At 44.7% G+C, this 13601-nt stretch overlaps 4 protein-coding genes across 4 annotated transcripts; 2 read left to right on the top strand and 2 right to left on the bottom strand.

Annotated features, from left to right (window-relative positions):
• Positions 1-5209: 5209 nt before the first annotated feature.
• On the bottom strand, positions 5210-7641 carry CLUP02_08069 (ubiquitin-like modifier 1; the record flags this gene model as incomplete). Its single annotated transcript, XM_049287059.1, has 11 exons — positions 5210-5318; positions 5421-5476; positions 5540-5638; positions 5781-5919; positions 5996-6233; positions 6322-6622; positions 6662-6807; positions 6875-6987; positions 7121-7332; positions 7423-7513; positions 7586-7641. The coding sequence occupies 11 exons, from the start codon at positions 7639-7641 to the stop codon at positions 5210-5212; spliced, it is 1560 nt and encodes a 519-aa protein (XP_049144202.1).
• Positions 7642-8197: 556 nt separating this feature from the next.
• Positions 8198-10841, top strand: CLUP02_08068 (WD repeat domain-containing protein; the record flags this gene model as incomplete). The annotated part of the gene is made up of 3 exons (XM_049287058.1): positions 8198-8329; positions 8388-10624; positions 10691-10841. 3 exons carry the CDS (start codon positions 8198-8200, stop codon positions 10839-10841), a joined length of 2520 nt encoding a protein of 839 aa, XP_049144201.1.
• A 476-nt stretch (positions 10842-11317) lies between these two features.
• Positions 11318-11807, bottom strand: CLUP02_08067 (uncharacterized protein; the record flags this gene model as incomplete). Its single annotated transcript, XM_049287057.1, has 2 exons — positions 11318-11571; positions 11702-11807. The coding sequence occupies 2 exons, from the start codon at positions 11805-11807 to the stop codon at positions 11318-11320; spliced, it is 360 nt and encodes a 119-aa protein (XP_049144200.1).
• A 510-nt stretch (positions 11808-12317) lies between these two features.
• CLUP02_08066 (RF-1 domain-containing protein) lies at positions 12318-13489 on the top strand (the record flags this gene model as incomplete). The annotated part of the gene is made up of 3 exons (XM_049287056.1): positions 12318-12328; positions 12506-12923; positions 13109-13489. The coding sequence occupies 3 exons, from the start codon at positions 12318-12320 to the stop codon at positions 13487-13489; spliced, it is 810 nt and encodes a 269-aa protein (XP_049144199.1).
• Between the last annotated feature and the right edge of the window lie 112 nt (positions 13490-13601).

Here is a 13601-nt window from a genome sequence, read left to right as displayed (position 1 = left end):
ATATATCTAAATTATCCCTTATATCGGGCCTATTGCGCGTAGTAATTACTTTATTAACTTACTTTTTTACGCTTACCTCGCGCAGTACTTATATTACTTTTTTAACTACTTAGGCTCGTTAGCTTATACTTAGCAATAATAGCGAGGCTAAAGTCGTTCTTAAATATGCTCTAAATACTAATAGCGTTAGTATAAGTCCGTTAGGCCCTATAGTATTATTATAGTATTTAAGTACTATCTAGAGACATTCGTTATTAATAAAATCCGGATTTTCCTTTTTAATAATTCTAAACGCCCTTTTTAATTACTAATATACCCTCTTTACTTTTTTAATACTATAGTACGCTTTAACGGGTACGACTTTTAGCTATATACTATAGGCCGTCGTATTATCCTTAAATTTTACTAATTTAAAGCTAGTACTAGCGTCGGTTCTAATACTATCTAGCGGTCCTTAGTATATATCGATCTAGCTTTTTTATAGGGCTGCCTATACTATCTTTATTTATAAATCCTAGAGGAATTGCCCTATTTAGAAGGATATAGCTACGTTAATTATATATAGTACTAGCTAACTATTTAAATAAAAGATATCGACGACGATTTCTTAGTTAAAGTTAAGCTTATTACGCAATTTAAACTTAAATCTACATAGGCTCTGCGTATTTATTTAGTATTAGTAATATACTTTCGTTAACTACTCTAGCGCCCCTATTTCGATATTATTATTACTTAATTACTTTAGGAAGTTATATAGCCTCATAACTAACGGGTACTTAAATCTCTAATATAGTCTTCTAAGCTTATTTTTCATTAAGTAATTAATTAACTTCGTATTATTAATAAGCTTTATAAACGTATACCCCTATTATCGTTTAACTATCTCGAAGTACTTATTACTAGAGATTCTGTTCTTCGTATTATTAAATATAATACTTAGTTAATCTATATTTTTTAGATATAAGAGAAATAGGGTATTAATAAGTAAAATATAAAAAGTTATCGTTCCGAAGTACGTTTTTATTTTTATTATACTTAGGGTAACGATTTCTTTACTTAGGCTAAAACTAATCCTTATAATACTTATTATTAATATATTAAGCGTTACTAATACGATCTTTTATAGTACTTAGAATTACCCTTTTCCTTTAGTTAATTATTATAATACCTTAATATTTAGGATAATCTTATAAAAATTATTTAAACTATACCTTTTACTCGCGTAAAATACTTATATAAGCTTAGTATTCGAGGGATCTAAGTAGTATAAAAAGGACCCCTCTAGCTACCCCTAAATTTACTTAGTATTATATTCTTTTTTTTTAAATATTAAAAGAGATAGCGTCTTTTTTTTAATCGTTAAGAAAATAGGCTTTAGCCTTATTAAATTTACTTTTTTAATTACTTTTATATTTATTATTTAAGGGACCTTCTCTTATTATCCGTAAATAAAAGCCTACTTATTAAGAGCTTTTACTACCCTCTATTTATTTAGCTTCGTATATCCTCTAGAGGCTAATAGGGTAAAAAAAGAGTAGTTAATATCGTCGATTTCGTTATAATCTAATTTATTAGTATAAGGAGTAAGATCTTTTTTATTTTCTAAATCTCTTATAGGGGGTATATATTTTAAACTACTACTTTAGCTACTGTTACTAAGTTCCGTACCCCCGGACTTGCCTTTATATATAACGAGGAATTAGTTAAACCGATAAGGGCTAGTTTTACTATCTACTACCCTTAACTTTTTATATTATTTATATAATTTAGTACGCTCTTTTTTAAAGTAGTTACTTAACTAATATCTATCTTTTTTAGAAATATAATATTACTTTTTTTATTACCCTACCTATAAGTTAAATCTTTACTTATTTAACGAATCTAGGCCTCCTTATTAACGATTGCCGTATTTAGCCTTTTTCTTTTTTTTTTATACGTTTAATTAACTTAATATTACTAATAAAGGCCGTTATATACCTAAAAATAGGTTTAGTACGGTATTTTTATTTTAATATTAAAGCTAGATCTTAGCCTTAAGTAGAGCGTTTTATAGTTTTTAAGTACTTAGTATAAGGTTATTTTTATTTTTAATATACGCTAGACTATAATATAGAGATATCCGACTTTTCGCTTATTTATCTTCTTATTTAGCTAGGTTTTCGTTAGCTTATCGATTCGATTAATAAGCTCTTTAAGGATTTTTACTTACGATTTACCCTTTATTATCCTAGCTATAAATACGAAAGAAATCGCTTATAGCTTAAATAGGAGCTTTAAGTTCTTATTATAAGTCTCGAAATAGCTTTAAATTACGTTAATTATACTAAAAAAGTCGTTTCGATCGAGATTATATATTGCTTTATAATAATAATTAAAGGCTTTACTTATAAATACGATATTAATTACTAAATAGTATTAATATTCCCTAATTCCGACTTTTTTATAATAATTATAAAATATCGTTAGGGTTTTTTATAAGACTTTATACTTCCCTCTAGAATATAATTTCTTTTTTAAAAAGATCTTTTTGAGGTCTATAAATTACCTCGTATTTATTATTAGATTTTTAGTATTTATATACGATCCTTATGTTATTACGTATTATTAATAACTTTAGGTCGTTTATTTCTTTTTTTATTAACTAATCAGCGCCGAATTTCGTATTAGTAATAATAATAAGTTATAAATCGAAATAGGCAGAATTATTAATTATTATACTTTTAGTATTATATTTTACCTCGGTATATCCTTTTATAATAATAAATTTCTATTAGTAATTATAGGGAGGAAATCTAGGTCGTTTACTTTTTTTTTAAATTTATTAAAGTAATTATACGCTCTATCGACCTATACCTAGTTCTATAATACGAATTCCTCTTTTATAATTATTATTACTAATATTTTATATAGCTCTTATAATTATAATTGCGCTAATAATACCCTTCGCCCATAAAGGAATTTATTAACTACTTTTGCGATTCTTAAGCTTATGCTTACGAACTATTTATTTAGTTAGTAACTAAAGTCGTTTATAATCTTATAGAATAGGGGTTACCCCTATAGCCCCTTTTTTTTATAAACCTTAATTAAATAGATTAATACTACGTTAATTTACTTACCGTTAGGCTAATTTATAATTTTATATATTTACGTCCCCTAATAGTCCGGGTTAATATTTACTTATTTATAAAGAATTAGGATTTTATTTAAGATCGGGTTTCGGTTTTTTTTTTTTTTTAACTCGCTAAGGGTCGTACTTTAGCTTATACTCGTATTAATAATTACTAATATATTTAATTTTAATAGGGATATATTTAATCCGTGTATTAGTTATAATAAATCCGTACTTTTACTACCTAACGAATTTATTAAGGTTTAAGAGATTCTCGCTTTTTTTTACTATTTTACTACTACTCTCGTTTTTATTATTTTTAGTAATTATTACTACCCTTTTAGATCGCTAGCTATTATACTTATTAAAATCCTCTTTTTTATTTAGTATAAAAAGGTAGGTTTTAGTAATTCTTTTTTATAATAATAATAATAAATATTTATATTATTATAAAAAGATATAGTAATTAGTCTTAAAATCTTTATTAGTTACCGATTTTCGCTATTTTATATATTTTTAGCTTCTTAAGCCTCGTACTTTTTATAATCTTTAAATAGCTTCTTTCCTTAACCTACCTTTTTTAGAGTAGTATTTTATAAGAATAGTTAAAAATAAATACTAAGCGGCTTATAAAAAAGCTATATAAGCTATTAAAAACTATATAGGCCGTTAAATATAATTAATAAAATTAAGCCCTCTTTTTTATAAAATCGTAGATTTTAAAAACTTATTAAAAATACTTACTTATTACTTATACGCGGTAGGGTTAGATACTTTAAAAATTTTATTTTTTATAGCCTCTTAGTACCCTATTTTATATCTTTTAAGTAATTTTTTTCGTAGCTTAATTATAATTAAGTAATTATCGCTTATTAGCGATCCTTTTTATTACTTAATTAATTTCTTAAAATTAATAATCTCGCGCTAGGAGCTAGTATAAAAAAAAGCCTTTTAGCGGCCTTTTAGAGGAATCTTTTTTTGTTTTTAAATCCTCGTTTTTTTAACCTTTTTTTAGGTTAATAATAACTCTAGCGGGAGGTCGTAAAATTACTTTAAAATAGTTACTTTTTTTTTAAATTAATTTCCGAGATCCGTAATATTCTTAACTTAATATTATTAAGATTTTTAAATCCCCTCCTCCCTTATTAAACCGTTCTTTATATTATATTTTTAAGTAATACCCGGGAAGTAGTTAAAAAAGTTATAAAGAGGTCGTTTAGATCGCGGGCTTAAAGTTATATTTATAAAATCCTCGTAATAATAAACTTTTTTATATACTATAAATTTCTTAGCTTAATAACTCTTATAAAATTATTTTTATTATTAAATAAGAATATTTATATTTAGAAATCCCCTTTTTTTATTACGTAGTGCTTTTTTATATTATATTATTAAGCTCGTTTAGTATATTAATTAATTAAGTAAATAGTCGTTACGTAGGTATTTTTTTTTACTAATTTAACTAGTTAATTTCTAATCGCGGGCCGGCTATAAAAAAGTCGTTTAATAAAAAAGCTACTCGGAGTAATAATAAAAGGCTAGTTACTTAAGTAGTTCTATTAATTAACGTATTTTAATATAATAAACGTCGACTTTTTATAAATAATAAAGGGCTACGATTACTTAATTCCGTATAGTATTTAAAAATCGCCCCCTTTTTTATTTACTTTTATAAAATTAATTAGTATAAATCTCTTATCCCGTATAGTATTAAGAAGTTATTTTTTTTATATAGCGAGATACCTTACCGATTTATAATAATAGAATTTAATTATTAATTAATATTAGTATCTTTATTATAGGGTAGTTAGTTCGAACCGTAGTTAACGAAGAGATTAATTAAATTATTTAAATATCTGTATAGGTATAAAAAAGAGGTTCTAACCGTAGGTTAGGCTAGTAACGATAATCGTAAATAGGGCCCCTAATTGGCCCCTGCGCAGTCGGCTGTATGCCGCGGTCGAATTGGACTTCTAATCCGACAGTTGTATTGCTATTTACGTTCCGCTCACCCCATTCCTACGTTCCACAAAGGTCGTGTCTCTAGCGCCATTCTCACCTGAGCTTGAACAGGGCATAGCTTATATCCCGACATGCTTAGTAGAAGAACGTTATGAACCGGCCGTCGTGCCGTTGCGTTAATGTAGGTAGGGGATTCTCCACAGGTACGACGGTAGCAATGTTGGAAGTCTTGGACATTTGGGAACTCAGAGACATCTCCAAGGAATTAAGGAAAAGAGGGTATTCGTCCATTTCTAGCAAAAGTTACGAGAAGTGTCTGCCATGTGTGTGGGGGTCTTACAGCTACGTGCGTATTTCTAGAAGGGGCGTGAGTTCCTTGATTCCTTCGAGAACATATGGAGCCTGTGTGTTTTAATTTTCTTCCCTGTCTGGTCCCCTTCGTAATTATTTGGTATCCATACGTACATACATAGACGAGAGGAAGAGTGTGTGTGAGAGAGAGAGGGTGGAGAGCGGATCTGGGCCATTAGGATCGCACGCGCGGGACGCAACTGTCCCCATTTGCTTTTTCCTGCAGCCCAGTGGGAAGCCGAAGACGTGCAGCGCAGAGCACAAATGTACGTGCGCAGCATATCAAATTTCCCCAAACAGAGAGAGCGAGGGGAAGGGTTTGCCGGGCCGCATCATCACAGCTGCAAATGCACACCATCGGATCACCGTGACGGACCCCTTCTTTCTTCACCGCCTCCGTCTTCAAGTGCCCGCACGCCGGGGGAAGTGTCCGGAGGAGGGAGGGGCCGGTAATCTTGCGCCCCTCGCTGCGAGCAAGCGAGCTGGGCTTGTGGCTGGCGGCTCAACAGAAGCTTCCTGGTGAAGGCCTCGTTTAGAGGTGCATTGTGGCACATTTCCGTTGCCCGTTACGGTGCAGCAGCGTCGATGTACAGATATGGAACCCGCTGATCCAGTCCAATCCTCCATCTTCTCGGCCGCAAAGCTAATGAATAATTGGACGCAAACCCTTGACCGCCCCGACCATCGACATTCGCCCTGCGTAGCGCCAACAGGCTTCCTGATCTTGCCGGAGTTGCGCTATTCGTCTTTCGTGATAGTTCAGGGTGGCGCGCGGCAGGGCATGCGACTTTGACAGGCTTCCCGGAGGCTCATCCCGCTAGGCGTGTCATCATCGACGTTGCATACCGTTATTCACTAGGAGAGATTAGATGATGGCGAAAGCAACTCGGGGCGACCGGGGGAGCCAAGCCAAGGTGCAAGGGGAACACGAGGGGTGAAGAGCTGCCGCCACGATGCGGCCACGAGACATGCGGCAAGCAAGGTGGTGGCAGTTGCAGGGCAGCGGGGGCCAGGGGTGAATATCTCCCGGGACGTTTCATTGCGTCGACGGCGCGCAAGGCGAAAGGATGTATCCATGGGGTTGTGGTGTAATTGTAGTAGTGTAATAAGACCAACGGCGGAAGCACGAGTTGCATCTCCCCGCTGCGCCGGGGCCGGGGGGAGGAGAGGCGCCGGGTCAACGGCTACGGCCGCAGACTAGTCGAGGCGATGCGATGCGATGCAATGCGGCTGCACGAAGCGAGAGAGGGGAGGGCGTCTGAGTTTCAACGTCGTTCTATCGGTGCCGCACCCCGGGGGAAAGACAGCAGGCTTGAGAGTGGGAGGATGCATAGTGCTAGTTCCAGGGACCCAGAGATACGGCCGCAACACTTGCAGGGCCCCTCATGTTGAAAGGAGGAGTCATTGGCCAGCGAAAAAAGGTCACCCACGCCCCCCTCTCCATCTAACCTCCATGAAGCGTCGAGACGAAGAGGATATTGTCACCGTTTTGGACTTCGTACGCCTCCTCTCCTTCGAGCTCCCAGTCTGCGTCATTGATGAGGGCAAGGATGCCAGGGCGACTAGAGAGACCTCATTAGCGTTGCATCTAATATAGCTACTCTGCACGTTCATCGCAGATTTTGAGAAAGAATCCAGAGTGGCGATATACGGCTTGCATAGGACAGGCAATATTGGGGTGAGAATAAAAGAAACAGAGAGCCAGGCGAGGCCGAAATGAAGATATGCCCCAGGATGGGGACGGCGCGTGGGTGATGCGACTCTAAGACGTACAGATGATCATCTAGGACGAAAAGCTCCTTTCTGGAGTCCTTCATCGTGTTCTCGCAGAGATAGTTGATGAGAAAGGCAATAGTTGCGGGCTTGCCGTCCTTGTTCACCGCCGGGATGGAGAGAGCGTGACGCCGCTGATCAGAGAAGAGCATCTCCAGGCCGCCGCTGCTCACCAGGTACCACGTCAGTTATGCATTCGTACCTGAATGATCTATGCAAGATACAAATGAAATCATCCTCGGATCGGCCCCGTCAGCCTGCGTGGAAAGGTCTCGGGCCAAAGTCCGGGAGACGGGACCGGCCCAGAAGAAACACCTTGCTTGAGCCACAGGATGGAATAGAAGAGAGACGGGAGTACAGAGAGGTGAGCGGAGAATAGAGACTCACGAGAACTCAACGACGACGGCGATCTTCTCCCCCGCATCTGCAGCTTCTGCGGCCATTTCTTTTCTTTTGCGAGGCTTGGTACTATAAATCTCCCACGATACCCAAAGTGCCGGCAGCTGCGAGACGTCGGAGAATAGATGAAGAATGTGAGATGTAATGGTAATAAAGTTTGTTTGCTTGTCAGATTGAATCGCGGCACGGCACGGACAAGAGTGAGAAAGATGCAATGGAAGGAAGGATGGATGGCACGTCAGGCGTCTGTACGGCACGGGGTATCTTCCATACCTTAGGTACACTGTCTAGTGTTCGGGGGGGGAGGGGAAGGCACTGAGCACACGGATTAGGTAGTCGGGCTAGGGGCTCCGATGGGAAGCGCAAGCCTTACCGGATACCTGTGGAGCCAACGGTGCGGCGGCTCAAGCGCTGTAAGGCGGGCAGGCAAACAGGCGCCCCCCGAGAGAGATGCCCCGCCCCCACTAAGAAATTTTCAACTTCACCTCTTGACTGTGACCCGTGAGCCAATCACATCGCCGCATTTTGTCAACCCTCAGAGTCACTCCTCGACGCAGCATCTCCAAGCGACGACGAAGAAGACGAAGAGAAAGAGACAATATGGCTGGCACACAGCCCTCAATAGAGTATCTGTCAACAGGAGCCAACAGGCAGACTGCGGTCGCCGACTGGAGCCCATGTGGTCTTCTTGCCTTTGGCGCTGACTGCAACATTGCCTTGTGGGCGCCGTCTGTAAGCCCGTTCCCCAGTCCGCTGCTTGATGGATCGATGCTGACAATTCATGAATCAGTCACGAAGTGCAGAGGGCATCACGACTCTCCTAAGTGGGCACAAGGAGGTTGTCAAAGCAGTCAAATTTCTGCCCCAAGTGGACGGTGAAGATCGCAGGCTCCTCATCAGTGGCTCAAATGACCAAACACTCAAGGTCTGGGCAGTGGACTCAAAGACGAACCAAGGAGAGTGCATTCAGACGGTCCACAATCATTCGGCGCCCGTGAACTGCATCGCCATCCTGCGGTCCAAGGGGAACGATAAGCAGGTTCTTCTGGCTTCAGGGGCTGCCGACGCAACCATCAAGATCTGGAAGCTTGACGGCAGCCAATTACAGCTGCGCCAGACTATCAAAACCGCCCCCAAGTACTTCCCCCTATGCTTGGCTCTCACAGCACTCGACGAGGCCGAAGATGTGTTTGTCTTGGCCGCAGCAGGAACAAAAACGTTTGTGCAAATATTCGTCGCCGCTGCTGACGATGAGACCGCCGACTTCAAGCTCCAGGCTACCCTATCAGGTCACGAAGGCTGGATACGATCCCTGGAGTTCACGTGGGAGAAGACAGAGGCGAATAGTGACCTGCTCCTCGCTTCGGCAAGTCAAGACAAGTACGTCAGACTCTGGCGTCTGCACTTGGGCAAGGAGTTGCCATCACTCGCTGCGGAAGGCTCAGATCCCTTAAGCGGTGCCTATCTGCCGGGCAAGTCCCCCTCAAATAAGGCACACCGGCTTCAATCCGCCGGCAAGGACTTCTCCATTACCTTCGAGGCCCTTCTTCTCGGCCACGAAGACTGGATCTACAGCGCAAAGTGGTTCACTAGCCGCGAAGGCAAGCTCCAGCTACTCTCCACTTCCGCAGACAATTCCCTCGCCATGTGGGAGGCCGACAGCACCTCCGGTATCTGGGTCAGCATGGTCAGGCTAGGCGAGATCAGCAGAGAGAAGGGCGCGACGACGGCGACGGGAAGCATCGGCGGCTTTTGGACAGGTCTCTGGGCACCCGACGGCGAGTCCGTCGTCTGCCTGGGCCGGACGGGCAGCTGGCGTCGCTGGGTCTACGACAACGAGCGCGACCAGTGGAGGAACGCCATCGCCGTCAGCGGCCACACCAGAACCGTCACGGGCATCGCATGGTCCCGCGAAGGGGACTACCTCGTGTCCACGAGTTCGGATCAGACAACACGTCTCCACGCCCGTTGGAAGCGCGGTGATGCCGTGACTGGCGCCCGCTCGTGGCATGAGATGTCCCGTCCCCAGATCCACGGCTACGACCTCAACTGCATCGACACTTTGGGCGCCTCTCAGTTCGTCTCAGGCGCAGACGAGAAGCTCATGCGTGTCTTCAGCGAGCCACGCGCCGTCGCCAAGATGCTGCAGACCCTCGGCGGAATCGAGAGCGGCGCACCCACGGAATCCATGCCAGACGGCGCCAACATGCCTGTGCTAGGCCTCTCCAACAAGGCTATTGACGCCGTCGACGACGACCAGGAAGTACAAGCCGACGACCAGTACGACCGCGAGGCCGTTGACCCGGCCACTGTCGTCCGCAAGTCCATGCTCGACATTGACCACCCGCCCTTTGAAGAGTCCCTTTCGCGGCATACTCTCTGGCCGGAGACGGAGAAGCTCTACGGCCACGGCTACGAAATCTCCTGCCTAGCCGCCAGCCACGACGGCAAGCTCATCGCCAGCGCCTGCAAGGCGAGCTCTCTCAACCATGCCGTCATCCGCGTCTTTGAGACGGAGCGCTGGACCGAGGTCAGGCCACCGCTGGCGGCGCACACCCTGACCGTCACGAGGCTGCGGTTCTCCCCAGACGACCGTTTCCTCCTGAGCGTGGGCAGAGACCGGCAGTGGGCCGTCTTCGAGCGCGGGAGCGATGGGCAGCAGTATTCCCTCCTCCAAGCGAACCCCAAGGGCCACACGCGCATGATTCTCGACGCCGCGTGGGCGCCTCTGTCGCTGAGTGATGGTAATAGCAGTAGGGTGTTTGTCACGGCGGGACGTGACAAGAACGCCAAGGTCTGGGTTGGCAAAGAGGCCGTAAAGGATGAGCAAGGCGTCAGCAAAATGGAGTTCACCTTGGCTTCGAGCATTGCCTTTGACGGGCCCGTCACGGCCGTCGACTTCCTCGGCAGGCGGGGTGCCGGTGGTGAGCTTGTCCTTGCCGTCGGCACCGAGTCTGGCAAAATCTCTCTTTGCACGCTGGCCCCTGACACTTTCCAGCCGGTCGACACACTCCAGCTTGCGTCGAGGTAAGTTTCCCCTCGTAACTCTGTTTAGTGTAACTTGAACACGGTAGCTGACCTCTCACCTCAAAGCCTATGCCTCCCGAAACCCGTTTCCCAACTCGCATGGCGACCATCAAAGAGCGATAGCAGCACAGACGAGTTAGGCATCGCAGGTGAAGATAGCTCCCTGCGCGTATACAGCTTCACAGGATTAGGCGCGCCGTCCAGGTCCAATGAATGAATGAAATGAAGTTTACGCTTTGAAAGCACTCGTTGATACCCTAGTAGACACCTATAAGACGTTTGAGACCCGAGTCCTATGCATGTATGAATGGATATGAATTGAAAGACAAGCGTCGCCGCATGTGATGCGAGTTTATAGTATGTATATGTATATATGCCTTTTCGTATCCGAACCTGAACTGAATGCACTTGGTTCATATTAAAAAGAACCCCCCAATGAAACGCCCGCATCAGAAGCGAATAAACGACATTTTCCGCGCTCAACATGCGACACGCCCTTCGAGCTCTTCATCAGGCGGTCCGGTCGTCCATATCTCGCCATTAAGATCCTCCTCTCCCACTCCCTCGTTCGTTCTCTGACTCTCCTCCCATTCGTTCATTCGGCATGCATCGTTTTCATGTCATAGAAAGTTGCCGACTTGCCTGCAGGGCACGGGATGCACAAGCCCCTCCCTCATGAAGCGAAGAGAGTCTTTACAACTCCTTGACGAGCTCGACGGTCTGCTGAGCCAGCGCGGCCGCAGTCGTACCTGTCTTCTCGGCCATCAGCACGCTCTCGACGGCGGCCTTTGTGAACTCGACAGCATCTGCCACGGTGTCGACGACGGCGTCGATCGGGTCGCCGTGCATGTAGAACCAGGCGCGGCTCATGAGGAAGGCGATGTGCTGGGGCAGGTAGAGGACGGTGGCGATGATTGTCAAGCTGCTGAGGAGGAAGAGGACGGTGTCTGCAAGAAGGGGGGGGGGGGGTTGTTAGCCGGACGGATCTTTCTGGTTTCTGCGGGAGGAGAGGTGGCGGCAGCTGTTTGTCGTCGCGAACAGGTTCAGAGACGAAGAGCGAGGGTAGAAGAAACGTACAGAAGATGAACTTTTCCAGGGGCGTGAAGATGTACACGCTGAAGGTGACCTCGATCTGGTACTGCTTCAGGTGCAGCCACTTGCTGAAGGACTGGAGGGCCGACATTTTGTTGTTTTTCTCGTACGTTCTCAAATAAATGCTCCAAGATCTTTTCTGAGATTGAGAGGAGGAGTCTTCGCTCGCTCGGTTCTCGCGGTGTTTGACGGAGGTTGAAAGTCGCGGCGGCGGCGGTCACGGGTTAAAAAAAGGAGGTAGGCGATTTCTCGAAGTCGTGGCAAGGATTAAAAGGTCTACTCTGCCAATTCGTTCATAAAATGTCGTGTTGACGTCTGTCGTACAGAATGCCGAGCGACCTCTGTAGAATCCGTCTTTTGCGGCGAGAGGAATCGAAGGGAAGTTTGCGGGATCAGAAAAGGCGAACTCTAAGGATATCGTCCGAGGACGGGGTTTGCGCGGGACGGGGGGTGAGGGAATCTTATCAGTGAAATTGGCGGCCCGCCCACGCGACAAAACACCCAGCAGTGACTGAGCAAAGCACTACCGCCAAAAAGTTGTACCCGACAGATCCGCAGGGGAAGCACTGACGGGGAAAGGAGAGAAGAGTTGGGTTCCACAATGCCAGCAAAGTAAAAGTGGGGGGATTAATTTACAGGTCGCCCTCCAGTAAAGACTGAGTAAACTCAACCTCTCATTGGCCGCCTCACCTCCCCAAATCCTCCGAACCAGCAGTTCAGCACACCTTCTCTGATCTCGACACCTGGGCACCTGGGCTAATCGTCATGCACCTCCCGTTCGGCCTCCAGCCGTCCGCCGGCTGCTGACACTCCACATCTGAACCGGGCCCAATGCTGGAGAACTGCCTGGCCCACCACGCGCGCCGTGAAGCAACGAACCTCGAACCGTCACTCCATCACGCCGCAACCCACGGACAATGGCCCGGCGCGCGCGATGCCTCCCCCTCTACCCCTTCTAACCCGTCTCCCCCTCCAGGCGGGCGCATCCAACGCCAATGCCTTTATGCGCCGAGGCCCTCCCACGGCGGCGAGGCCGGCGCTGCTGCTCCCGCTGCCGTCACTACCATTGCCCCTCGTCGCCCTCTTCACCACATCCCCCTCCGCGTCGCTAAAGAGGCACCAGATGCCACCTCGGCCCAAGCCCCCTCCAGACTCCGACATCGAGGAATCTTACCTCAAAGGCAGCGGGCCGGGTGGTCAGAAGATTGTACGTGTAGAACCCACTGACCCGAGTCGTACCTTGGGCCTTTCGCTTGTCCTTTTCTACCAACCAATGCAATGCAATGCGGCCGACACTCGAGCCTGATGCGACTCGATTTAGACCGCATGACTGACTAGGAGCTTGCTTCCCGTCATGGTCTTCTTGTACTGACCACCCCACCTTTCCTACAGAACAAGACGAGCTCGGCCGTGCAGCTCAAACACATACCCACTGGCATAGTCGTCAAGTCCCAAGCCACCAGATCCCGCTCCCAGAATCGAAAGATTGCCCGCGAAATCTTGGCCGAAAAGATTGATAACCTGCAGAATGGCGACCAGAGTCGTTCCGCCATTGTCGGCGATGTGAAGCGCAAAAAGGCCGCCAGTGCATCCAAGAAGAGCAAGAGAAAGTACCGTCAGCTTGAAGAGGAAAAAGCAAATAGTGAGGCGAGCGAAGACGGAGCTAGCGAAGAAGCCGTTCAAGACGAGACGAACGGCGACCCAAGCTCTGAGGAAGTAAAGACCTCCCATACAGCTGATCCTAGTTCCATTGTACAAAGTAAAAACCCGTAACATCAAACATTACTTCGTTGCACAGAGCAAAATATGTATCAATAGATCAGTCCATTTCTACTCCTGGCTAAAGCATTCTCGTGAAATTATAACATCACTAAAAAAGCGAGCG

The sequence above is a fragment of the Colletotrichum lupini genome, chromosome 4 (assembly GCF_023278565.1).
Source record: "Colletotrichum lupini chromosome 4, complete sequence".
NCBI lineage: Eukaryota > Fungi > Ascomycota > Sordariomycetes > Glomerellales > Glomerellaceae > Colletotrichum > Colletotrichum lupini.
Note: the sequence above shows the minus strand (reverse complement) of the source record. Positions and strands in the feature narration are given on the sequence as shown.